Source organism: Balaenoptera ricei, chromosome 4 (assembly GCF_028023285.1).
Source record: "Balaenoptera ricei isolate mBalRic1 chromosome 4, mBalRic1.hap2, whole genome shotgun sequence".
In the NCBI taxonomy this organism is placed as follows: domain Eukaryota; kingdom Metazoa; phylum Chordata; class Mammalia; order Artiodactyla; family Balaenopteridae; genus Balaenoptera; species Balaenoptera ricei.
In genome coordinates this window covers 111,636,327-111,661,957 of record NC_082642.1, presented here as the reverse complement: position 1 = coordinate 111,661,957, position 25,631 = coordinate 111,636,327, and the positions used below count along the sequence as shown (strand labels likewise).

The following is a 25,631-nucleotide window of genomic DNA, read 5'->3' as shown; positions in this document are numbered from 1 at the left end:
AGGTTTGCCATTCTCCTGATCTTTGTGGGCACAGTTATCACATTTCAAGTAGGCCTGAGTTCCAACCACAAAATTAAAACAAACAAACAAAAAAATGCTTTCTACTAGAATGGTAAGGGGTCAGTGTTAGAGTTGGGGAAAAAAAAAAAACAAGGAGAATCAGTTTCTTCAACTGAAAAAATCAAAGAGAGTAGTCTATGTCATGGATTATTAGCAGCTCTGGAGCAAAAGATGTGCTTGACTTTAGTTTAAACCTGGTGCCAGTGTCAAAATACAGACGGCAGCAAATTGTAAATACTTAGCAGGTTGCCAAATTTGTTTGAAGCAACTTGGAAGTAGAAATAATTTAGGAGGGAGCCAGAATCAGAAAAGTCTCCACAAAGGAAACATATTCCTGGAGAAAAAGAGCATTTGAGCAGAGGAGAATGCATATGAGAAAAAGAAAACAAACAAAAGCATGACATGTTCTGGAAGTTGTGATAAGAGCGTATGCTAGACCACGTATTGTGTGAGGTGGGGGTGGATAAGGAAGAGGTAAAGTAAACTAATAGGGAATGTTTGGAGTCAGATTGAGGAATTGATGAGGAACTTAAATAAAGATGCCAGTAAGGTTGCAGATAACAGGAGTGAAGCCTTTGGTATCTATGTGAGAGGTAGCATCAGTAGAGCTGCAAATAACTATTAAAACTCTAGTTGGAGTTACTGAGTGAAACAGAGGGCTAAAAATACAGGAGAAAAATGTGATTGGGTGAAAAGTTAAGGTCTGTGTGTATTGCATCAGATACACACATAGGACTTCGATATGGAATACTTAGGCTGGAAATACAGGTCTGGATGTGAGGAGAGAGAGAAGAGCTGAAAATCTGATGACAAGAGAAGTATAGGGATTGGAACTTTAAATTTGTATGAAGTTGGGAAGTTTCAAGGATAGAAAGATGAAGAGCGTGATCAGAGTGGTAGGAAATGAGCAATCATAAATGAAGGAGATTGGGTTGTTTGCTTTTTTGATATTGAGCTGCATGAGCTGCCTGTATATTTTGGAGATTAATCCTTTGTCAGTTGCTTCATTTACAAATATTTTCTCCCATTCTGAGGGTTGTCTTTTTGTCTTCAATCCAAAAATGGGCAGAAGACCTAAATAGACGTTTCTCCAAAGAAGATATACAGATGGCCAACAAACACATGAAAGAATGCTCAGCATCACTAATCATTAGAGAAATGAAAATCAAAACTACAATGAGGTATCACCTCACACTGGTCAGAATGGCCATCATCAAAAAATCTACAAACAATAAATGCTGGAGAGGGTGTGGAGAATAAGGAACCCTCCTGCACTGTTGGTGGGAATGTAAATGGATACAGCCACTATGGAGAACAGTATGGAGGTTCCTTAAAAAACTAAAAATAGAACTACCATACGACCCAGCAATCCCACTACCCGGCATATACCCTGAGAAAACCATAATTCAAAAAGAGTCATGTACCACAATGTTCATTGCAGCTCTATTTACAGTAGCCAGGACATGGAAGCAACCTAAGTGTCCATTGACAGATGAATGGATAAAGAAGATGTGACACATATATACAATGGAATATTACTCAGCCATAAAAAGAAACGAAATTGAGTTATTTGTAGTGAGGTGGATGGACCTAGAGTCTGTCATACAGAGTGAAGTAAGTCAGAAAGAGAAAAACAAATACCGTATGCTAACACATATATATGGAATCTAAAAAAAAAAAAAAAAATGTTTCTGAAGAACCTAGGTGCAGGACAGGAATAAAGATGCAGACATAGAGAATGGACTTGAGGACACGGGGAGGGGGAAGGGTAAGCTGGGACGAAGTGAGAGAGTGGCATGGACATATGTACACTACCAAATGTAAAACAGATAGCTAGTGGGAAGCAGCCACATAGCACAGGGAGATCAGCACGGTGCTTTGTGACCACCTAGAGGGATGGGATAGGGAGGGTGGGAGGGAGACACAAGAGGGAGGAGATATGGGGATATATGTTTATGTATAGCTGATTCACTTTGTTATACAGCAGAAACTAGCACACCGTTGTAAAGCAATTATACTCCAATAAAGATGTTAAAAATTTTTTTTTTAAATAACTGAAGGAGAAACAGGACTATGCAGGGCATGAACACTAGGACAGGAAAGCGTTTCACAGGGTGTGTAAATAGCATTGCAAATGTTACAAAGATTTCCAGTAGTGTGAGAAAAAAAGAGGTTGTTGGATTTGGTCATTAGAGGATTCCTAGTACAAATAGAAGAGTAATTTCAGTAGAAAGACAGGAAAAAAGCAAAATCCTAAGGGAAGAGTGGATGAAAGTTAATGAGCTAGAGCGTTAGAATGTACTAATCTTTGAAACAAGTTTCAAAGTAAAGAGAAGAGCAGTACGGCAATACCTTTGTAGTTTGAGAAGGAGATTATAGGGGAGGGGAAGTAGCCAAATAAAAGGAAAACTTGAATTGTATGACAGGTGTCAGTTCTAACCACCTAGCCTTCGATTATCTCTTTGTAGAATTTTGAAATAGGAAATGTCTCAAATATTCTAGGTTATGGCCTTGGCTTCCATTTCTCCAATTATCCCTTTTAGCTGTTATAACTACCTAGAACCTTTAAGCACAGTTCCCTTGATGTGATGCTGCAACCTCCACCCAGGCCTTAAGCAAGGGGACGTTGCACTTTTTCCACATTCCCATAGGCCACATGGGTGAATCAGTCTATTAAGATGTTGGAGTAACTAAAGAAAAAAAAAGGAAAAATTATGTAAATAAAATAAAAAGTAGTAATTATTCTATACATTAGCTACTTAAAAAATACTTATTGCCCTGGCATTGGTGAGGGTATTTAGTCCATTTACCATCATGTGGTCCTAATTGGCCTTAGTAGGGAATTCTCATCTGTTTGGTCTTTAGGTAGCATCACTGCCCTTGCTGTGTCCACCATGGCTGTCATACCTCACACCTTCTCTGTGGACTTTAGTACAAACTCTAGGCTTCCAAACTCTTCAGTCTTCCAACTCTGGCTCTTAAAGTCCAGATGTTTGAGAACCAAAATCTTCTTGGTCTCTAGTAGTCAAAAACCATGGATCTTTATGCAATTTTCTCTACTTTGAGTTAAAATAAGGCTGTTTGGAAGTCAGAATTAGGTGATATTTTTCTTTTAATATAGGTTCTATTCTCATCTTCCTAAAAGGATCAAGAGCTGTGGGACAACAGAAGTGATCAGGAGGAAACTCATTCAAAATATTGTTATATTACTCAGGAATCCCACATAAAGATGGGCAATTTAGGGAATTTCCAGGGTAATTTTGACTATATGAGCTAGCTATAGATCCTAACTGCTCAATAGAATGCTATCTCTCTGAATGTGTTAGAAACATCCTCCTGTCAATACATATTATACTTTCCTGAGGCACTCTTTATTTTCTTTCATAGCACTTACCAAATATATATTTAAGTATATTTTAATGTATGCCATTATTAATGACTTTTCCTCTCTCTAGTTTTTAAACTCCGTGAGGGTAAGGACCATGTTTGTTTTGCTCATCACTGGATTGATTCCGAGTCCCCTGAGTCTAATACTTAGAAATTGCTCATAAAAATTTGTGGAATGAATAAATAAATGAATGAATTAACCAAGGAATATCAAATAGTGGAGTACTAATAGAAAGGGGCTCTTGTGTTCTTAGGTAAGAGTTGACCAAAGTATGAAGTTATCTTTACTGTTATTGGTACCCATGCAAAAACCTTTGATTTTTTGGAGGTGGGTTGATATCCAGCCAGAATATATCAGCATGGTGTCTCTTTTGATTGGCTGATTCCTGTGCTATGCCTGCTCATACGTATTTTGTACATCATCTCTATTGAGAAATATTTTCATTCTGAAATGATCACACTAATAGTCAATTGTTTAATTAATTAGAGGGAAATGGGTATTTAAGATAAATAAATTATCACTTTATTATTGATTTGTTATCACTGTACTTCATGAAAGGATGAAGGAAGTCAATATACTAATATATCTTCAAAGATACTTCAGAAGAATAAAATGTACACGTATCTTGAAAATGAATGTGGTAAATTATTTTAAAAAGCTTTTAGAGTGACTTAGTTCAATCTGTCAGTACCCCAAAAGCTAAGGTGCTAGAATAAATGTTCTAAACTAAACACTGTAGATCATTTAAATGCTATAGATTACTTGAGAAAACCCTCAAAAGAAAGACAGGTGAGAAATGCGGGGAAAGGGAAATAAATGAGCACTCACTTCGTGTCAGAGAAAATTGGATTAGGTTTTACTCTTAGAAACAACCTTTAGCATTCATATTTTCTCATAGCATACATCAGTCTCTTTAGAGTCATAAAATTTCTGAATGTCTTCTTGATGACTAAACCTGTTTCCTTCTCTGTTTGAGGCATTATTCTGAAAGTACACAGTGTGTTTTATTCTTTGTTTAGCAAGACAAGGACATTCTCTGTTAAAGAATGTATATGTACATAATAATGGATATTGCTGATGAAAATTTTATATTTTCATTTTCCTTTTAATATATATTTGCCTCTAATGTCCCAGTGCAAACACAGAAATAAAGAACATAGAGCTTCAGTCTAGACACCCGATCAAAAAACAGATTTCTTCATTAAATAGTCATTGTCTCCAGCATGGTAAAACTGGTGATTTTGGAGGGTGAGCTAATATGTCCTTTTTCTAGAGGCAAGACCATGTAATGCCGTGAGACTTGACTGAGCAAGACAGCTGCTTACCTGTACGACTTCAGTGCCTTTTTTGCCCCAGATCTTATCTGGGTCCTATTGGTTCCTTTGAAGGCTGAAGTAGGGCTTTATTCTTTTAACTTAAATTTTGATCACTATTAAAATACGTACATTTGTTCTCCTCCCCTTTCCTGGGAACTCTTCAAACTATTTGCAGTCATTTAAAGCTTAATGAACTGTTTCTGAACTCTTCTGAGAAGCAGGCTTGAGTGGGTCATACAGAAGCGCTAGGAAAGAGGTTGAGCCCCCGTAGGGGACAGCAAGTCTGTGCAGAGTAGCAGGTCAGTAAATGCACAGGAGGGCTGAGAATGAGAGGATTAAGATGATCACTGATGCCTAACAGCCCATTCCATATTTTTGCGAATCTGTATGATTAAACAATTTGCTTTAGTTTACTAAAAAAAAATGCATGTCTTAGATTGACAATTAAATATTTGAAGAAATGATTTTTGGTTTGAATTTTCTATTTTTCTTCCCAACTAGAAGAGTATCATACACCGTGGCCCATATGAAGGTAATAAAATTAAAGAAATATGAAATTTTGATGAATTGTTTCTGCAAGAGTTATTTCTCGAGAGTAGGTAAAAGCACTTTTGAACAGATTCACTTTTTCTCAGGTCACAGGGGTGCTGTTTAATAAATTACTTTTCTTGGATACTAAGAGCCAACTTTATTCATCTGAAAAGGTTAATGCGGCTGTTCAAAGTGTCCAAGTTATTCCCAGAGAATAATTTATGCACTGAAAATCTGTTTTATTTGGGAAATGCCTAAAGAGAAAAAAAAAGTGCAGTACAAATTAAACACAGGTAGATGTGGTAGTTCATAAATGAAGTTGTTCTTTTTCCCCCGAGCTTCATTTATATGGACTGATTTATATCCCTGACCATTTAAAATTTCAAAACTCCCTCTCCTTTGCCCCAGAATTTCCTGTCATTCCTTTTACTTTTTCTCCATAGCACTAATTGTAAATATACTCTGTATTCCACTTATAGATTTCGTTTTCTTCTGACTTCCCTCACTAGAATGTAAGTTCTATGCAAACAATTTTTTCTGACTTCATTACCTCAGCTCTCCTGGACACTACCAGGCATGTGTAAGCATTCAATAATATTTGATAAATGAATGTAGGAATAAATCAATATTGATTAAATTTACCAAATAATCGCCAAATTTCCATTTGATGTACTGTTGTAAGGATCATTTTCTGGAAGGCAATGCCATATAATAGTTGAGGGTGGTTTCTGGAGTCATTGTGTGTTGAATCTTTTTTTTTTTTTTTTTAATTTTTATTGGAGTATAGTTGCTTTATAATGTTGTGTTAGTTTCCGCTGTACAGCAAAGTGAATCAGCTATACGTATACTTATATCCCCTCTTTTTTGGATTTCCTTCCCATTTAGGTCACCACAAAGCACTGAGTAGAGTTCCCTGTGCTATACAGTAGGTTCTCATTAGTTATTTATTTTATACATAGTAGTGTATATATGTCAATTCCAATCTCCCAATTCATCCCACACCCCCCTTTCCCCCCTTGGTGTCCACACATTTGTTCTCTATGGCTGTGTCTCTACTTCTGCTTTGCAAATAGGTTCATCTGTAGCATTTTTCTAGATTCCACACATTTGCATTAATATACAATATTTGTTTTTCTCTTTCTGACTTACTTCATGCTGTATGACAGTCTCTAGGTCCATCCATGTCTCTGCAAATGGCACAATTTTGTTCCTTCTTATGGCTGAGTAATATTCCATTGTATATATGTACCACATCTTCTTTATCCATTCCTCTGTTGATGGACATTTAGGGTGCTTCCATGACCTGGCTATTGTACATAGTGCTTCAATGAACACTGGGGTGCATGTATCTCTTTGAATTATGGTTTTCTCTGGGTATATGCCCAGGAGTGGGATTGCTGGATCATATGGCATGTACATTGAATCTTGATTCTCATACTGGTCATCTGTTTAACCTTGGGCAAATTCCCTAACATTTCTGTGCCTCAGTTTTTTCATCCTCAGAATAAGGAGAATAATTTACCTGTATCATGGTTAGAAAATATACTTAGAAAATATGGTTAGAAAAGTGCTTAAAAAAACATTCTGGGGCTTCCCTGGTGGCGCAGTGGTTGAGAATCTGCCTGCTAATGCAGGGGACACGGGTTCGAGCCCTGGTCTGGGAAGATCCCACATGCCGCGGAGCGACTAGGCCCGTGAGCCACAACTACTGAGCCTGCGCGTCTGGAGCCTGTGCTCTGCAACAGGAGAGGCCGTGATAGTGAGAGGCCTGCGCACCGCGATGAAGAGTGGCCCCCGCTTGCCGCAACTAGAGAAAGCCCTAGCACAGAAACGAAGACCCAACACAGCCAAAAATGAAAATAAATAAATAAATTTAAAAAAAAAATTCTGGCGCATAATCAGCCCTTAACAGTCACTGGCAGTATCATTAAATCAATTTGTGAAAATAATAATATTTTTTATGCACTCTGCCTAAGTGAAATAAAGTCATGACAATTCTGTAGATATTAAAAATATTTTGCCTCAATCATCTGAAGCATTTAGCTCAAAGCATATTTTAAGAATTCATTATTAATATAATTTACTTTCTGAAAATTAACAAGACATTAATTTTATTTATTTGACAAACTCCAATTAAGTCAAACGGAGTATTACAATAATTCCAAAGATCAAGCTTAGTTTTGAATTCTTCTCTGTCATTTACTAGGTCTGTGACCCTGGGCAAGTCAATTAAAATCCTTGGCTTCAGTTTCCACATTTGTTAATATGGACGAAAATTAAATCTATGCTAGTTGTAGAATATTAAATGTAGCACAGAATCTGGCACATAACAGATCTTAATAAAAGGAGGTTCAAAAAAAGATTATCAAATGTATAAAATCTAGAGAACAGTGTTTGTGACAGAACTGTCTCAATTTATATAAAACTGAGTGAGAATTAAAAGTGAAATTATGTTTTTCTGACTCCAAGTTCAATCTTAAGCAAATAAATTAGAAATTCATATTTTAGAAGAAGTTATTTTAAAACGAGAACTTAATATGAGAAATATTGACATTTGATAGCAAGTCACTCAGCATATGACTTCCTTTGTATCGCTAAGTATAAAACACAGAGCCTCTTAATACCAGTTTAAGAGATGCAAGTGTCTCTTTAAAATCAAGACTTCTGAATTCCTTAAAATTCAATGTTATACATACAATCCTCTCCCTCCCCTATCCCAATCAATTTAAATTTATGGAGGTACTGAGTTAAGAAAGATGTACAAAAACTTTGTGATACATGTCTTCAAGGTCATTGTTATCTAAGAATGTGTTACTAATGTTTTGTAATATTGACCATGTCAGACAGTCTTGTACAACATTGTTAAGTACCAAAGTAGGGTCATTGGATGCTGCACTTAGTGATGGTGGAGAAGAAGGGAAATGCTTCTGCTCAGGTTCTCTAATCAGAGTTTGCTGGAGCCGCAATGGGACAGCAAGCATTTCAGGTCATCCCAGGGTAAACCACAGACACTGGGTTCTACCTTGTGACATGAAGCTCAACTAAGTTTTTTAAGCCAGATCGAGACTGGAGTACACATGTCTAGAATTGCACATGCCCAGGAGCAGGGGAGTCTGAGCAAACAAGACATTATGCTTTAATGAGTGTAAAGAATCTCAACACAGTCTCCAAACCCCAAGCACTCCCATTTCTATGTAGTTTTCAAGTTTTCTATGTAGAGAGCAAACGATGGAGATAGGATTGAGGATGGGGAGTGTACAAGAAAATAGTTCATTAACTCCCAAAGTCTTAAAAATGCCATGAGCACTGCCAATGTTATAGGGATCAGAATGTGGATACTGCCTATACAAAAGTTGTGGTGTCCTTCAAAATTCCCCTGCTTAATGTACCATAATATTAAAACACAGAGACCAATACAAATAACATTATAAATATAATAATGTGATGCAACTAATCAGGGCTGTTACTAGCCCATGGGACACCTTTGTATTGTGCAGTCTAGCTCCAGAGCATGTGGCTTAGTCAAAGGAGCACAGACCCTGTCACCATCCCTCTCCACGGGATTGAGAGTGCCTTCTGTATGTCCAGACTGTGCTATGTTCTTAATGTGTTTGTAGTTTATAAAGTCTTATGATCATCATCTTGGTTTTCAAATGCTAAATCTAGAGAATGCCTGAGGGGGAATTTGAATCTGTATCTGCTGATATCAAAATCAATGGATTTTCTGTTAAAGCAAGCTGCCTTCTACCTCTACCTTCTTCTTGTCAAAAAAATATTTATTAAGAGTTTTAATCTCCATGACACAGCTCTAAGTCTTATTCAAAGTGTAGAGATATGTCTTTTGGACAACCTCATATCTGATCTAATGTTGTAAAGCAAAGACTTTACTACTGCTATTAGTGGTCCGTTTCAAGTAGCACGTGTTTCTTAACCATTTTTGCTAAACATAGATGTGTCCAGTTTAGTCTGTAGTAATAATTCTCACTGCTTCCACAATCAGGACCTCCTCTCCCTTTTTAAAAAATAATTTTCTTCCTCACAATGCCCATATTATTGAATACATCTATTAAATAAATTGCATTCACTATGTAAGAATTTATTTTTATATGAAAAGATCTAATAAAGGGTACACGATTTTAAAAGCTAAAGAAAACAACTGATGATAAATGGCAACCAAAATAACATGAAATTTATTTAATAACAGATGATATTTAGGTAGCTTGTGCAGCAAGCTCTTATCAGAAAGATCTAGAGTTGAATTCTAGTCCCTCCACTTGTTTTCCATGTCACTTTAGCGTCCTGAGACTTATTTTTCCTTTTCTATACATGGAGTGGTGATTCCAGTATCATCCAGTGTTTATAAGGATTTGAATGAGAGACTATAGGTAAATGATCTGGCAACACACTGCCTACTTTGTATACAGCATCCACTCAATAAGCATTATTTTTCTCCTGTGAGACAATATAAAAGCTAGAAAGCCTTTTTGAATAATAAAAATAACTCACTCTTGAAAATTCCTGACTGAATCCCTAGGGGTGGGAGACTTCTCTAGATTGAGAGACAACAGTGTGGGTCTAGAGCCTCCAGTGCCTTCTAGGAGTTAATGGGACCCATCATGAGAAGGAAGCATAGGGGCATTGCATCGCTGTGTGTGTGATGGGATGTACCGTTCAGACACAAGCTGCTGTCTTTCCTAAAAGTTTTCCAGAGACTCCAAAAGAGCAAGGCTGTCTTCGTCTATTTGGAGTGTCCTGAGGAGCTAGACGTTGAAGGCATAGGCAAGGCCAAGAGACCCCAGGGTCTGGGTCAGCCATTTGTGTGAGTCTTCTGTTTCCGGAGTGTCCTAGCGGATCAGAACTAACCAGACATGTGGCTGTTCTTCCTAAAGTGATTAGGTTTGTGCCTGAATGGTATGTTATAGTGCCTAAGAAAGGAAGCTCCTGTTTAATTAATAGTTTTTGTGTCTATTTTGGGGAGTAAACTCATGCTTTCCTTTCCCACATCCTCACCAAAGTGACTTTGTTCACCATAAACATGTTATATTAAAATGACGATTCAAAAGCAAGACGTATTTCCTTCCTTTTGCTAAAGACTTAATTGATCATCTAAGGGCAGATCTTCAAGGACAGCTAAAACATCATTTTTTTTCCCCTAGCCCAAAGCTTTAAAAATGCAATAAATTATTTGAACAAGTCATTTGCAGTTTTATTTTCTTTTTGTTTTTTATACATAGACCAAAACCACCAACCCAAAAGATTTTTTTCCAGTGTACAAACTATGCTCTGAGAATAAGTTGGCCACTTCTGGAAGATATTTTAACTTTATCAGGACAATAAAAGGCCATATAGGAAAAAAAAAAAATACCAGACTGACTGGAGTTTAAGTATTAAAGTCAATTTATATTTATTTGTTCAACACACATTGACAATTTCCATTACACTCTCCTAAGAATTCAAGGTTTTCATGCTTTTGTGTCAATTATCAACCACCAATGAGCAGACATTGGAGAAACCAGGATGTCATTCTACATGTAGTATTTTTCTGTTCTCCCTTTTGCTTTATTCCTGTGTTTCCTAGGAAAATGATATACAAACCATTGATTTTGAGAAGTAGTAGTATCCTGGAATTCCTTTGTTGAGAGGAAATTTTTCTTGACATTATCTGGTCATTGAGAGCATTGAGAATTCTCTGAAACTCAACTAATGAATGTTAAATCCCTCTGACTATGGATATTGGTACTTTAAAGTGTAGCATTGCCTCCAAATCAGTCAGTCTGCCTAGCTATGCTGTTCTAACCTGCTAAATACTTGGTTTGAGTTCTTCCTATTTATAATAAAAATCTTTCTTTTGCAAATGTTATGATTTATATCTTAGTTCTTCTGCTACAAAAGCCTAGCTTTGTCACGCTTGCAAACTGGAGTCAAAGAATAAAAATAATTGTGAAATATTGTAGCCAAAATCTCTGCCTCATTGTTGATAATTATTTCTGATAATCCTTAGGTCTTTAATGAGCTTTGCCTGCATGGATGTAGACAGCCTGCCTATACAACAGTGAGTTGAGATCAGCCTCAGTCCTCCCAGCAAGTGAGAGTGAAGGCTGGTGATGTCCACATGAAAAGTAACTCTTTTCTAGGTTTTGCAATGGAACAGATATGGTTGCTCTTGCTTATAATTAGAGTGCTTCCAGGGTCTGCTCAGTTCAATGGCTACAATTGTGACACCAACCTCCACAGTAGATTTCCTGGTAAGTCTGAACCCAGTCTTTTCTCTAATTGTATCTGGAAAGAGCAATTATGTTTGAATAGTAAATCATTTAAATACATATGGAAAATGAGGGGGATATCTGTCTATATTAAGTGGATGTTAGCAAATGGCAAATGACAAAAGACATTTTTCTGAAGTTGTAATTTATAACCACATTAACATACAAAGTGTTCATTGTAGTTTATATTATTATGACTGCTCACAGATGTGAAAAATATTGGCTAATGGTTGATAAAATTGGGAGAGGCTAATGTCATTCAAAATTTGTCTAATTGAGGGATTTTTTCTCATAAATTAATTCAGACTTTAAAAATTGCCCTTATATGCTGATAAATTTATTTAGGAATAATACTCAGAAAATGACTGTGAAATATTATGCAATACTCAAAAAAATACTATTTCAATGAAATGTTGGTCACCACCAAAGTACACACGCCAGCTTCAGAATGCATTTCATAGCAACACGTCAATATTATGACAGACATGAGATTTTGACCATATTGATGGACGTGTCCCACAGGTTCCTAAAATCTGCACTTTTTAGGGGTAATTTAAGGTTTCACTTAAGTCATCTTTTTATATCAGCTAAAGTTATAGAACCACAGTTCAATAGTTACAAAATGAGAATTAGATGATCTGAAACTACTTTTCTACTTATGTATTGCAAACTGAAATACCTTCTGCAATGTTTTACATGCTCCTGTGTTTGGAGCATGCCAGAGTAACAACACACCTGCACAGAGCAATCAGTAGGTAGTTAGGTAGTTAATGTGAAGTTTCGAGTTTATTTGAGGAGAGGTAATCTGGCTTGCTCCAGAATAAAGACAAAAGTATGTAAGAATGGCTTCATGAGCCCAGACCTAGTATGAAAGTACTTGACAGGTTAAGTAAAATAAGGAGGTCAGGATGGGGAATGTCTAAAGGCAAGTTTACAAAGGTAAGTTAGGGCAGGGTTCTTAATGATTTTGAACACCAAAAATGATAGGATTTTTTTTTTTTTTTTACTATGGAAAATTTCAAACATATGCAAAAGTAGAAATTAGTAAAAAAGTGCTCATAGTAATCATACAGCTTCATCAGTTGTCAACATTTATAAATTTTGTTTATCTCTCCTTCTTACTACCTCCATCTCTGAAATATTTTAAAATACATTCATTATTCATGCTTCATTATATATATAAGTGAAAAGAACTTTAAAAAGTCATTACACTTATATATCTAATAAACTTAACAATAATTACTCAATATCATCTTATTCTCAGCCAATTTGCCTCTAAATCCACATGGTGCATTTGTTGACATGTTTCTTAAGTCTGTCTTAATTTATAGAAGTCCCTTGCTTTTCTAAAATGCCATTTATCTCTTTAAATAATTTGGCAATTTGTTTCTTAGAATTCCAACACTCTGGATCTGGTTGACTGTAACTCATGTGTCATTTAATACGCTCCTCTTTTCCTGTATAACCTGTCAACTAATGAGAGCTAGAGGTTTGAATAAATTCAGGTTCAATTGTTTTGGCAAGGATACTTTTTGTATTATTTGTTTAATAAAAGTGTTTTGTCTTCATTTTGTAAGCAATGAAGAGCCATTGCATCTTTTCAAACATACTTTTTTAAGGATTTGATGTGGTCACATTTTGTTTCAGAAAGCAGATGCTGGGGAAAGTGTGAAGGACAGAATCAAGTTAGAAGAACTAGAGACAGAGAAAAATGTCACGAAGGCAGTGGCAGTGGAAGCAGTAGAAGGAGACAGTTATTAAGAGATGCAGTATTTTGTGGTGGACCCCCCAGAACCTGAGAACTGATTTGACTTGGGTTGGGAAGTGAGAGAAAGAGAAGGCTAGAGGCTGTTTTGAACTTAGATAACTGGATGTCAGTACTGTTAACTGATGCCAAAAGTATAAGGCATTTGCATGTTTTAGAAAGGAAGTTTGGGTTCGAAAATAATGACTTTGAAGTGCTCTTAGAAAGTAGAGGCAGCCTCTACTCAGAAGGAGGAAATCTGGACCTGGGTCCAAGGAGAGAGGTTGAAACCGAAAATAGCTGTGTGAGAGTTGAATCCCTGTGCAGTGAGTGAGCAATGAATGAGGGGTAGGAAAAGGAAAGTTGTGGAAATAGACTACTATTTAAATAACCCTGGTGGTGAAAGAAAGGGAGGAGTAAATTGAGCCAGCAGTTTAAATGAGAAAGGAGATTTTTGGATTAGAGGATTAGAGACACCTGAGTCTACATGAGCAAAGAGAAAGTATTCAGAGACTAGGAATACTAACAAAGAAATAATTGACGTAATGAGGAAAGAAAATATGGAAGAGATCAAAGGTACAGGTGGAGGAGTTAACCTTGGAAAAGTGGCAGCTGTTTGTTTGATTTAGGAGAGAAGAGAAATAAAAGACAGAGGCAGAGAAGTTGAGAGATGCTAATTATGTTCATCTTCTTGGTTGAGGTGGAAGGCAGAGACCCTCAGAGAGTGAGGGGCCAGAGGCCTGGCTGGGGCCTGGGAAGGGTAGTTAAGTCTTACCCTGTTATGGATAAAAAAGAAGGCCAGAATGTAAGAAGATTGCTCGGCAGAGAGGAACTAGCTGATGATGTATTATACTTGTAAAGGTAAATAAAACCTGTAAATAAGCCAAGGAGTGACTAGGACAGCAAAAGGAAGTATTTTTCATATGGTAAAATTTAAAAATTATGTTAAATCTTCCATTTACAATGGTGCCCACTGACCATCAGCATCAAAATCACCTGAGATAGTCGTTCAGTGTGGACTTCACTGCTTTCCCCCAGATATGTAGTGTCAGAATCTCTGAATATGGTGCTGGGAATTTGTATTTTAAACCCTGCAGATGAGTCTCATATGCATTATGATTGAGAACAGATGACTGTATTCTATTATTTTCTTGAATCCATTATTCCAGTTAAAAGCACAGTCATGTTTGGGGAAATATAACTAAAAACAAAATCTTCTCCCAACCCAAAAATTCTTTCCACAAAGATAGTAGAGATGAGAACACATTTATCACCGAATAAGCATTAAACCAGAATGTGATGCTCAACACAGGCAATTCATTAAAAGTTTGCAAAGACAGAAAGGAATCTCACTCTTTTACATAGTCAAGCAGAGGCAACCCATTGCATACATGGTTTCAAAATAAATAATAATTAGTCCTCAAGTAAGAGGACTTGACAGCACCATTTGTCACGTATAGTTCATCCTGAATTTATCTGGTAATTGAGGTGACCATCTGTGTTAGTGTATTAGCTTTCTCCAGAGGGAAGATAAAATTCTCCTATCTTTATGAAAGGAGGTACTTTTGTGATTTGGAACAAGGCTCCCACCCTCCCCAGACTGTGAGATAAGGATACTATTTTCCTTGATGTTTACATTTCTAAGAGATGGTTCCCAAGTCCTTGAGAAAGACGTCCCTGCATCATAAAGCTGACAAAAGTCCTATCTAATTTTCAAAAGGATTTATATACATTTCAAGGAGAAGAGAAAGTACATACAAGTTTTCTGATATAAATGGTCTCTTCCTTTATTTTCAACAGGGAGAATTAAACCTCTTCTTTTTAATTAGTATTTGTCCTTACACATGTTAGCACTTTTAGTACTTTTGGGCTTAGACAACAAATATCCAAACTTTCCAAATTTATACACACACACGCACACACACATTGTTGCAATTTAAAATTTATATTAAAAAAAATCTAAAATTCAGATAAATCAAAAGTTTCATGAGAGGCTTTAAGTTTATATGGGTAGTCTTTTCAAGTAAGCCCATTTTTGCAGGTTGTTAGCAAAAGAAGACTAGAGTGAGCAAATAAAGCCTGAAGGTTAATTGCTCACTCCCCTCTTGACTTGTGGCTTCTCTTCCACATCAGGACCACCCTTGATGTCATTAGGAGCTCCACAAGCTGCTCAGATACTAAGCAATGGGCTAGAATGGGAATGAGTCTGGCAAAGGAGAGGAGTTATCTAAATGCAAAGTAATGTTAATAATGATGAGAGTAATCATCTCACCCTATCTGACCTTTGCTGTTTCATGACATTAGAACTATTTTCTTTAATTTCCATGCCATTTATCCTTGAGCCAAGGGAACCAACATGGTCTAATTCATTTTAAATTTAAAGGGATACCATTTAATATTAAAGGTAGTTAACTCTTGCCTATCCAAGCTAGTAGCAGGGAATAGACTCATGCCCAACTGACATTATGATTATGCTCTTCCAAGAATAAAATGCAATCCATAGTTGACTTTTAGAGTACCAAAGAATTATTTGGCCAAAGTGAAACATACAGATAAATGCATTTGGCCTCTGCAACTAATGGATACCTTCTGGAACTAGCCCCTCTTTTAGAAGATGGTATACGTAAGGGTTGGCCTAAACTTTCAAGCCTCTAAAGAAGTCTTTAATGATAAAGGCACAATCAAGGAGAGATTAGGTTAATGACACCAGAAACTTTGTGGCCTGACATTGTTTTATGGTGAACTAACCAGTCATGGGAAACTGAACGTAAGTCAATGTTTTATGACTTGTCATTTTGTATTCTATTTGAAATAGTGCTAAGAAGGAATAAATTCCATGTATAGAATGCTAGGCACATTATGTAATTCTCTCTTTTATTTCTTACAATACACCTACAAAATTTTTTAATTTTTACTTTATGATATGGAGATTGAGGATTAGAATTTGTCTAATACTGCAAAGCTAGCAATTGTCAGAGATATAACACTAGAGCTCTTTCCATCAAACCATGATGCCTTAAAGTGAATCTTGAATACTAAGTTTAAAAAATGATTTATACCAAAAACCAAATAATCCAATTACAAATGGGCAAACAAATGAATAGACATTTTTCCAAAGAAGACATACAGATGGACAGTAGGCACATGAAAAGGTGCTCAATATCACTAATCCTCAAGGAAATGCAAATTAAAACCACGATGAGATATCACCTTACACCTGTCAGAATGGCTATCATCAAAAAGACAACAGATAAATGCCGGTGAGAATGTGGGAAAAGGAAACCCTTGTGCACTGCTGGTAGAAATGTAAATTGGTGCAGCAATTATGGAAAACAGTTTAAAGATTTCTCAAAAAATAAAAATGAACTACCATATGATCCAGCAATTCCATTTCTGGGTATATATCTGAAGGAAACAAAATCATTATGTCAAAGAGACATCTGTACCCTATGTTCATTGCAGCATTATTTACAATAGCTGAGACATGGAAACAACCAAAGTGTTTATCAACAGATGAATGGATAAAGTTGTGAGATACACACACACACACACACACACACAGTGGAATACTATTCAACTATAAAAAAAGGAAATCCTGCCATTTGTGACAACATGGATGGACTGCAAATGTTATTATGCTAAGTGAAATGTCATACAGAGAAAGACAAATACTATACGATCTCATTTATATGTGGAATCTAAAAAACAAAAACAAAACTCATAGAAAATGAGAAGAGATTTGTGCTTACCAGATGCAGAGGTGGGGACACAGGAGAATGGATCAAAGTAGTCAGAAGGTGCAAAGTTCACACTATAAGATAAATAAACACTGGGGATGTAATGTACAACATGATGATTATAGTTAACACTGATGTATGCTATATTTAAGATATATTAAAAGTTGCTAAGAGAGTAAATCCTCAAAGTTCTCATGACAAGGAAAAAAGCATTTTTTTCCTTTTTTTTTGTGTCTATATGAATGATGGATATTAATTAAACTTATTGTGGTAATCATTTCACAATAAGTGTAAGTCAAGTCATTATGCTGTCACCTTAAACTTATATAATGCCGTATGTCAATTATATCAATAAAACTAAAATTTTAAAATTATGTGTAAATGGAGAATCACAACGGAAACTGACACATTAAAGAATTTGAAAAATCATATGGTAGGAAAATTTGTTTAGCTTTTTCAGGACCAGCTTGACTAAGGAAATTTTTTCTCTGATAATATTTATTAATATTTCAATGAGTGCCAGTGTTCCCCAGGAAATAAAATAGAGAATCACCTATTTCAGTGATAGACTTCATGGGCAGGTCAAGTAAAATGAGCTGCCTGATTTTGTGTTAGGCTTTGCTTAACCATTGCACTGTTCTGTGCCCAAAGACAAAGTAAGAGTGATTATGGAATAATTATCCCAGGGAATACGTTCTGGCTCTCTCTGTAGGTAAGAAAGGCTAATTCTGCTGCCTTCCTACATAGTAGTAGTGTTTTGGTCTCCAAGCTGTGAAGAGGATGCCTGCTTTCGCTTTGCAGCTGTGACTTCAATTACTACACCAGATGAGGCAGAAGAACTGATCGAGGCAGCGATTGCAGATCACATCCTGATTAACCTTCAGTGATAAAGTGCAGTGGAGAGAAGAGGAATTAGTCAGCAAGTTCAGTGACTGAACAATTCAGAGTTCTGAATTGTTCTTCTTTATTTTAATAACAAAGTTCTTTATTGCATGGATTTTTCATTTCCTCTACTTGTATAAGTAAAACCTATATGCTTTCTTCTGCTTGAAAAAGATGACCAAACTCTTCTAGTTCTAGCAAGTGTGAATAGAAGCCTGCAAAGTTTATCGAGGACTGCATATGCATTTCTTTCAGCCCTGCAGACAACAACTTGCATTTGCTAATGAGAAACAGAAGGGGAAAACTGAGGTGGTGAGCAACCACCACCTTCAATACAGAGGGGAAACCTGAATTCCTAATCCACTTTAAATTCTTCATCAGCTGCTGGTATTTTGGGTAGATGAAATATCAATACCCCTTTTAAACTTCTTGCTCAATATTGTATAAAAACTTGAGGAGAATTAACTTTAAAAATTGTGTTAAAACAACAAATATAACATCTGTTTGCTAAGCAATTTTAAGTTTATGTAGTGCCAAATATTGCTACTCTCATTTTATAGAGATAGAAGTAGAAATGATATATAAATTACTTTTATAATCTGCTAAGATTATATAGTCTTGGAATATCTCTTGGAGTCCAGGAAATAAATTAGAGTTGACCTTCCATATCCATGGGTTCCACATCTGTGGATGCAACCAACCTCAAATTGAAAATAGTCAGAAAAAAAATTCCAGAAAGTTCCAAAAAGCAAAACTTGAATTTGCTGCATGCCAGCAAACATTTATATAGCGTTTACATTGTATTTACAGCTATTTACATAACATTTACATTATAGTAGGTATTACAAGTAATCTAAATATGATTTAAAATATATAGGAAGATGTGCATAGGTTATATGCAAATACTGCATATGCCATTTTATGTAAAGGATTTGAGCATCCATGGATTTCTTTTAAATTTTGGTATCCAAGGGTGGTCCTGGAATCAATCCCCCATGGATACTGAGGGATGAGTGTCCTGTATTTCCAGGTGAGATTTCTGTGGTACTACAAAGCAGCACAGTCTTCAGCCTACAGAAAAGACTCCTCCTATTATACTGAATAGGTTTTGTTTATACAATCAGTTTTAAACCAATGTTACCTTTAAGTGTGTATAAACCAGCCCATGGCTCCAGGTGCAATCATATTCATGGGAATACCTGCATCTGAACTGCACAGAGCCGTCAGTTGCTCACAACAGACTCACCCAGCCTCACACGTCTCCTTCAATTGTTTCGAAGAGTGCCCAGGGAATAGTTGCCATTTGAGGTAACTGTCCTGCCCCTCTGGTTATTAAACTGTTATGGTTTGTAACATGGGGTAGAGGTGGGTAAGGATAAGACTGACCTTCTTCCCAATTTTATTTCACACATTGCCACCTGAGCACTAAAGTAGACTCATTTGGGTTCAGTCTCACAAAGTCTTTCACAACCCTCTTTCAGTTCATTGTAATTCAAACCAGTTAGTTCCTCAAAAAGGAAGGGACTCAGACACACACCCATCCCCTTTACAATTTGTTTCTCTCTCTTTCCTGTCCCTTTTTCTTCCAAACCTCTCCCTCTTGTAAGCCTATAAATCATACAGTTTGGTGGGAGTGCTTAATCCCACCTGATAGAACCCACCTAAGGATTAATTCCTGCCCAATCAAAATGTACAGTTATGACTAAGTAACTCAGTTGGTTAAGAGACTTGTGTAGGGGAGGAAAGATAATTTTCCCTCTACCCTTCTAGGTTCTTAGATGAAGCCCCCTATAATAAAAGACAGATTAATAGAAAAAAAACAAATAGAAGTTTAATAACATGTAAACCTCCTATATTCATGGGTGATACCCAGGAAAACTGAGTAACTCCCTGAAATGGCCCAAGCCACTACCTTAAATACCATCTCAAGCTAAAGACAAAAGAGATGGTGGTGGTGGGGAAGCCAGTTATGGGAGGTCATCAGGTAAATCACAGTAAACAGGAGTGCGGTTGTTATGCAGATTTAGGTCTGTAGCCTCCATTTGTAAGAGTTTCTGGAGGTTTAGTTGTTCCCCTCTTCCTTCCTGGTACAGAGAAGGAGATGCACTTACAAATGGAGATTTCCCTTATAAATGTAAATGTCTCTTTCAGAAGAGTAACTTCCATTTGTTTTCAGGGATTCTCCTATGTCTGCCATTTCTTTTTTCTTTTTTTAAAAAAATATTTATTTATTTATTTTGTTGCACTGGGTCTTAGTTGTGGCATGTGGGCTCCTTAGCTGTGACATGCAAACTCTTAGTTGCAGAATGCGTGTGGGATCTATTTCCCTGACTAGGGATTGAACCTGCACTGGGAGTGTGGAGTCTTAACCTCTGCGCCATCAGGGAAATCCCTGCTGTTTCTTAAAATAATCAATTTAAGGTAATCCTTATGCCAAAGAGGCATATTTTGGGGTGGCATATTCGCTCCCCTTCACTTGCAACATTGGCATCACCTGGGAGCTTGTGAGAAATGTAAAAATCAGGCCCCATCCCAGATCTACTGAATCAGAATCTGCATTTTAATAAGATTCTCTGTAATGCATATTCATAAGAAGTGCTGATTGGAGCGTGGTACTCATGATGTCTTGCCAGCTTTACGTTGTTACATACCACAGTGGTTATGTCAACCCCAACTGGCTGTCACACACTTGCTTGCTATTAATGACAATAGGGATTAGCAAATCCCTTTCTGTTAAGGGGAAATGATTTTTAAAATTTATTATTAATAATAAAGCAAGATAATTAATTGCCAGACTAATGCACTTAAAAAAGCTAAATACCTAAACAAATAGCAAAAATCCATTAATTTCATATTATTTAGTGTGTTGAATTAGAAAATATCTGACATAGAGAATTTTGATGTTCATCTAAAAGTCTGAAAACAGGAATCATCTCAGGCAGTTGGCAGAGTACAGATAGGAAATATGAGTTCTGGATGAACAGTCAAGATGAACCTATATCATTAAGCACATATTTTCTTTGTGAATCTTGAAAGTTGATACTAAAAAGTTAGAAACCATGCATGCTGTTTGTGAAAGAGTTTAATTAAACATATTTTAATAAACACTTGCTGAGTGTTTGTTAGGCATGTTGGGAAAACCCAGAGCTTTCAATGAGTTCATAATCTAGTGGGAAAGAAAATATCCACTCCCAGGTATAATGTAGGTGATATTGTAGACTCATAGTTAACGTGATGTGGGATAGAGCAGAAGAGAATGACTATATATCATTGGAAAAATGAAGTCTTATGAAAGGAAGCCTTAGAAATTGTTTTTCTGTTCTCAGCCCATTTCTCTTACCTGAGTGCTCTCAATGGGTATTTCATCTATTTTTATTGTTTATAATTGATGTACTAAGTATTGGTGATTATCAAATTTATAATTCTTACTCTTTTCTATCCTCTAAATATTAGACTCTTATTTCCAACTACCTGCTGTATATTTCTGCTTGAATGTCCCATATGTACCTCAGCCTCTCAAAAACTGAGCTCATCATCTTTTTCCTTCCTGTATTCCTTATCTCAGGGAATAATCCACCCAGTCACTAACGCTAGAAACTTGAGCATAAGTTTGACATCCCCTTCTCTTCATGCCATCATCTAATCAATTTCTTATAAAATTTAGCCAGTTGGAACTGTTTCATTTCTTCCCAACAATCCCTTCCAAACAGCTGTGCCCTACCAAGACATGGTTATATATAATGTGGTATTCAAACCTCTATCATATCATTATCAACTGCATTGCAATTGTCTGTTTTTTTCTCTGTGTCCTTTACCCAACCATGAGTCCTGGAAGTGAAGGAGTCCTGTTAATGTCTTTATCCTCAGAGTTTAGCACAGAAACTAACATACTGTATATAAACAAATGCTTTTTTTGGATACTTTGTTAACATGAAGTGGCATGTAGTTTAGATCTTGAAAATAAATAGGACCAAATAGCCTCTAGCTTGTGTAAAACTGATGGCACTGATTTTTTGTGTTCAACTCCTGTGCACCCTAACCTTTTTTTACATTCTACACTGACACCCAGAATTGCTTTTCATACAAATTTTTACCTTTTCAAGTCAATAGTGAAGGAACATTTTGAGCCGCTGCACTGCAGTGCTGAGTTCAGTTCAATTCTAGGGTGTTTGTGTTGCAGAATATATGTGTGCAAATTATTTGAATACTTGCATTGATCTGTGCCCTTATTAATCCAGGTAATAATTAGAACATGTTAAATATTCTGACACTACTGAAAGGAAATGTAGGTCTCAAACTTAATAGTATTGAGATGAGATAAAAATCATTCCATGTATCAAAAACTAGGAATCATGAGCCTCATCTGGATGCCATTGGATGTAAGCCAGTTGAGTATGGAATTGTTGAGAAAAAGAAAATAGATATGTTTGTTAAATATGTGAATCATATGCTGAGAATATATTGTCATTAATTATGTCTAAAGGGAAAAGTATACTAGGTGTTCTAGGAATGGAACTTTCTTGGAGATAAATAGGTAGAGTGATGTTTTTATTCACATATATAGAATTGGATCCATTCCCTTTTTACTCCATTTATATGGTAACCATATTCTATGAACCCCATATCAGGCTATGTTTTTGTACATGGTGAGATAGATGGTGACAGGATATTTAGTGTGACAGGATATTTAAATTTGCATAATTTTAGAAAATCTGAGACAAACTCATTGCCTGATTGGTAGGTAAGAGGAGTGCAGAACATCTCTTTATTTTTATCTGAATTCAATTGAATACTGCATTTTAAAATTTCCTATGAAGAACTTAGCTTGGTTAAATATCAGTGGAAAAATCACCCTTTTGGCAGCATAACTGCACCTAAACTCTGTATGCAGGCCTACCATTTTAGACATACTTAGTATCTTTAGACAGAAAACACTAGAAACCAAACATCTAAAGATGTTTATTCCTTGATTATTTTTTGTCGTTAGCTTGTATTCATTGGCTTGTTTAATACTGCAGTGTTGTTCAAAGGGATATTACAATTCAGGCCAGGGATTGGACAATAAAAGGGCTAAAAAAATTTAGTTGTTGAGAGCAACTGTTATTCAGTAACTGAAAACAATTTCTCTACTTTTGGCAGAAATTGCTCTTTGGCAACTTGAAGTAGCATTTTTGTTTGCCTCAAAGCCTCACAAATGGAAAAGTTGTGCTGAATAGATGTCTTTAGTATCTACAACCAGGGAAAAATGTGTTCCTTGGTAGGGACAGTGAAAAGTCTTTAGAAAGCTAAGTTAGGATGGATTTGAACAGATCCTTTCTTACACTGTAAAGTCTTTAGTTTGTTATCATTTCTCCAAGTGAGATCAGCTTGTAGCAAATTCAGTTCCACTGCAGGGGTTACAAGTCTCCAGTTATAAAGCAGAAAACGGAAGAGAGCACTACGTCTGGACAAAGCAATCACTGCCATTGTTAAGCTAGCATAGGTATCAATTAATTCTCGAACAAAGGTGAGGAAGCTAAAATCTTTAGTTGGTTTAAGTTAAGGGAGTGATACCTCTTTTGTAACATATTTAATGATATGTATTAACTTCCATACATTTATGGTATGCCAAGTAATGCAATGATACTCATTCTCTATTTCGCCAGGCATAAAGAGTTCTTAGTGCATGCTCTGGTAGTTGAGAATTTGATTTCACATTTAAGTAGACATTTTGCTACCTTACAGAGACCATTTTGTATGTGAAGGTTTCCTGTGATCTTGCCTGTGTGCTTGCTACTTGGCCTCATTGCCTACCATTTCCTCCTTGCTTTTTTTTTTTTTTTTTCCTTTAATTTATTTATTTTTGGCTGCATTGGGTCTTTGTTTCTGTGCGCAGGCTTCTCATTGCAGTGGCTTCTCCTGTTGTGGAGCACAGGCTCTAGGGGCATAGGCTTCAGTAGTTGTGGCATGTGTGCTCAGTAGTTGTGGCGCATGGGCTTAGTTGCTCCGCGGCATGTGGGATCTTCCCGGACCAGGGCTCTAACCCGTGTCCCCTGCATTGGCAGGCGGATTCTTAACCACTGCACCACCAGGGAAGTCCCCCTCCTTGCTTTTTAAATTCAAATGAAAATGGAACTGTCCAGCTCCTAACCAGCCTGAGCATATTTATTTCATACTTCTGTCATCATTCATGCTGTCCCCTTTGTGCTGTAAGTTTCCCACTACTTTTTGTAGCTAACTCCTACCGATACTTCAAAACTCAGTTCAATGCCATCTTCTCCAGGAAGCTGTCCCTAGTCAACTGGTCTGGGTAAGGTTCTCTTTCTATGCCACCCCATGGTTCTCTGTCCAATCTTTCTGTAAATGTGGGCCACATCTATTTCCTCTTATGGACTGTGATCTACCTAAGAAAAAGGACCACTACTTTGTACATCCTTAGTGCAGTCTATTGCCCCATAATTTATGTGAGTAATTAATTAATAACTCACTGGAGTACATCAATGAATATCATAGCTTCCTGCCTTCTGGGACTTCCAATTTATTGAGAAGACAATTATACAAATACATATGTGATTCCAAGTCGATCTGACATCATAAGCAGAGTAGCATAATTTAGATTTGGGATCAGGAAAGTCTTTGGGAAAAAGACAATGAAATTCGAGACCTGAGGGATGAGTAGGAGTTCCTCAGACAAAGATTGGGAATAGGAGAAGCATCCTACGGAGGGGAAAGAAAACTGATTGAAGGTCTTATGTAACCTATATTAGGCTTTTTAAAATACGGTATTTTATTGAGGAATAACATATAAAATAAGATGCAGCAATTTTAAGGGTGTGGCTTGAAATTTTAACATATGTATACACTCATGTTATCACCACCCAGATTGATAGAGAACAATTTTATCACCCTCCAAATTTTCCTTGTTTCCCTTATTCTAGACAGTTTTCCTTCAGAGGTAACCACTAATCTGGCCTCTATGATTCAGTGTGATACTTTTAAAGAACTGAAAAGAATTCTATGAAACAGATGTAGGGAGCAAGGGAGATAGTAGAGAGGAGATAAGAATGCAGAGGTAGACAGGTGGTGGATCACAGAGATTCTTGAGGACCTGGGAAAAGATTTGGACTTTTGGCCTGAGTGAAATGAATAGCTGTTGAAGATCTTCGCAAAGAGGTAACATGATTGGATTTACGTTTTAACAGCTGTACTAATTAGAGGGCATTAAGAGTAGAAATAAAGGAACCAGTTAGGAGGTTAATGTAATATTCTAGGGGAAAATATAATTATGGCATAGACCAAGGAATAGCATAAAGATGGAGAAAAATCAACAGATTTAAGATGTAATTTGAAGTTTGAATGTTTGAAACACTCAAACATTTGTTTAAATGAACTCATTATTTTAATAAGAGCATCATTTAAAAATTATAGTTGCATTTGAACAGCTAATGTTGTTGAAAGCTAATAGACATATTCTCCCAATTTTAAGTGGTATTTATTATTTTCTGTGTTGGCACAGTATACTTCATCTGTGGAATATCATTTTATTTTCCACCTACAAAGGGAATATTGCTTGGAGTTTTCCATACTAAGTAGCCTCATATTTGCCTTTTGGCCATGAAAAAGATTTTCCATCTTTCTATCTTTTGCTATGAAAACAATTTTTCTTTTTTGTATTGAGTTTAAAATCATAATCAAACATAGAAATTTCCATTTTGATTGATTCGTATCCTC

The 25,631-nt window shown here is 36.3% G+C and overlaps 1 protein-coding gene across 4 annotated transcripts in view; it reads left to right on the top strand.

Moving 5' to 3' along the window:
* ZPLD1 (zona pellucida like domain containing 1) overlaps positions 1-25,631 on the top strand; it is a 74,282-nt gene that overhangs the window by 23,446 nt on the left and 25,205 nt on the right. For 2 of the 4 annotated variants that reach the window (XM_059922188.1, XM_059922187.1), the window contains one exon: positions 11,297-11,540. In XM_059922188.1, the coding sequence (XP_059778171.1) occupies positions 11,408-11,540 (133 nt within the window). In that variant the 5' untranslated portion in view covers positions 11,297-11,407. Of the gene's footprint in view, positions 1-10,119; positions 10,192-11,296; positions 11,541-25,631 lie in introns of those variants that run through there. The other 2 variants (XM_059922190.1, XM_059922189.1) reach the window with 2 other exon arrangements.